This window comes from Periplaneta americana, chromosome 7 (assembly GCF_040183065.1).
Source record: "Periplaneta americana isolate PAMFEO1 chromosome 7, P.americana_PAMFEO1_priV1, whole genome shotgun sequence".
NCBI lineage: Eukaryota > Metazoa > Arthropoda > Insecta > Blattodea > Blattidae > Periplaneta > Periplaneta americana.
The window spans coordinates 109,241,584-109,243,673 of NC_091123.1; the positions used below are offsets into that span (position 1 = coordinate 109,241,584).

At 41.2% G+C, this 2,090-nt stretch overlaps 1 protein-coding gene across 1 annotated transcript; it reads left to right on the forward strand.

Annotated features, from left to right (window-relative positions):
* Positions 1–623: 623 nt before the first annotated feature.
* Positions 624–1,858, forward strand: LOC138703355 (mitogen-activated protein kinase kinase kinase 9-like). Its single transcript, XM_069831158.1, has one exon. It carries the CDS (start codon positions 977–979, stop codon positions 1,841–1,843), a length of 867 nt encoding a protein of 288 aa, XP_069687259.1. The 5' UTR covers positions 624–976; the 3' UTR covers positions 1,844–1,858.
* Positions 1,859–2,090: the final 232 nt, after the last annotated feature.

The window sequence follows — 2,090 nt, forward strand, 5'->3', positions numbered from 1 at the left end:
AATAAAATGTTGTTGTTGTTGTTATCTAATGCCGGGCTTTGGCAACGAAGAGCGTTCTTGCTCTCCAATATTTCTCCATCGGGTAGTACTTCACAGGTTGGTAGATGATCTTCAGTCATTTCTTCTTCTACGCATAATAAAATTGATTGTGAGAAAGGAGAGTAAAATAACGATACCAGTAGAGTTGAAAATGTGACAGGGAAATAACAGTAAAAAAAGTAGGTACCATATTTATTATTTTATGGTATTCCCAATTCTCTTTGTTGTGCTTTGTTTTTCTGTAAATTTCAATTTACGTAAACAATTTTATTGTGAGATATTTAAATGTTACTGTTTAACATTTTTTGCCTTTGCCAAACTCTCCTAATTAAGAAAGATTTTGATATTAAAATTAAGATAAGTTTTTGTGTGTCACTTGTTTCCCTAGATGCTCTCACAGATGTCGCAATGATCGCAGCCGGTAGCTATTGTATTTGTTCGTACATTCGACTGTTTTGTGCTGCCTCTAGCGGATATCTTTGTTAACTATTTGGAATCGTGAATACGAGTGTGCCTACAGATAGCGCTAATATCTTTTTCAATATTATGCTGCACTCTGCCGGTCAATATTTATAACCAAATATCGTAAACATGGTGGAAGGGAATGTGAAGTTAATATGAGCTCTGTTCTGTGTTTCAAATTCAAGGAAGGATACTGGAAAATAAAGTATTAGGTATTACGGAATAAGTGCAATTAAGTGTAATGTGCAATTTTAACATATGTTTTCTTTGTGGTTATTAACTTTGAACGAATATAGGCCATGAGAAGTGGACCAACTTCTAGTTTGATTGTTTCGGTGCGCCCAGAGAAGGACAAGTGTCATAATAGCAAACACCTGGCTATTCATGAAGCTACATTTCCGACTATCGGAGAAATAACGTCGCCAGAGTGTTGGATTTCAGTGGGAGGATCCCGAATCCATCCCAGAAGCAACGAATGCCTCCATTATTGACGTCCATGGAACTCAGCAAGTCGGCTTACGGGAACAGCAATGGCCGAGACGAAGTCAGCAGCAGCCGTACCACGAATACCATCAGCACCGCTCAGCAGACGAGCAACAGTAGCAGTCCTGTCAAACATAAGTCGGGCCCATTCAACACAAAGAATGACAGCAAAAAGGGAAGTAGCGGTCCTCTCTCGACCGCCCTCTACGATTATGAGGCGCAGGGGGAGGATGAACTCAGCTTACGAAGAGGGGAAATCGTCGAGGTCCTATCTAAAGATTCCAAAATTTCAGGGGACGAGGGTTGGTGGACTGGTAAGATCGGTGATAAGGTTGGAATTTTTCCAGCCAATTTTGTGACTGAAGATGTCATCGACCATGTGTCAAGCGTGATAGGAAATGTTAATCCAGTTGAAATAGATTTTTCAGAACTTGCCCTGGAAGAAGTGATTGGGGTGGGGGGTTTTGGGAAAGTGTATCGTGGGTTCTGGAATAATCAGGAGGTGGCTGTGAAGGCCGCTCGTCAGGACCCTGATGAAGACATAAGTGTGACTCTGGAAAATGTGCGTCAAGAGGCCAAGCTCTTCTGGTTACTTAAGCATGAGAATATTGTGTCTCTGGAGGGCGTGTGCCTCCAGATGCCCAACCTGTGCCTGGTGATGGAGTATGCTCGCGGAGGCTCCCTCAACCGTGTTTTAGCTGGACGAAAGATTCGACCCGATGTCTTAGTTGATTGGGCCATTCAGATCGCCAGGGGTATGAACTATCTGCACAATGGAGCTCCAATTTCACTCATCCATCGAGATCTCAAGTCATCTAATGGTCAGTGTAATGATATTTTATTAGTAGCTACTTTGTAGGTTAGTTTTGTTATGCTTGGTAATTTTTAATTGTCCAACTGTCATTTGTTGTCGCATGAATGTGAGTGTGCTTAAGTTGAAACAGATTAGGCCTATGTACAAGGATAATTTCACTTCAGGGTTTGATTTGAACCTGCACCTTTTGAGATAAAACCAGTTAGGCCTGCATCCATGAAGTATCTTCGGATACAGGATTAAAATTGAACACCTAGACAGACTGACACTGTGAAAGTATAACTTTTTAATT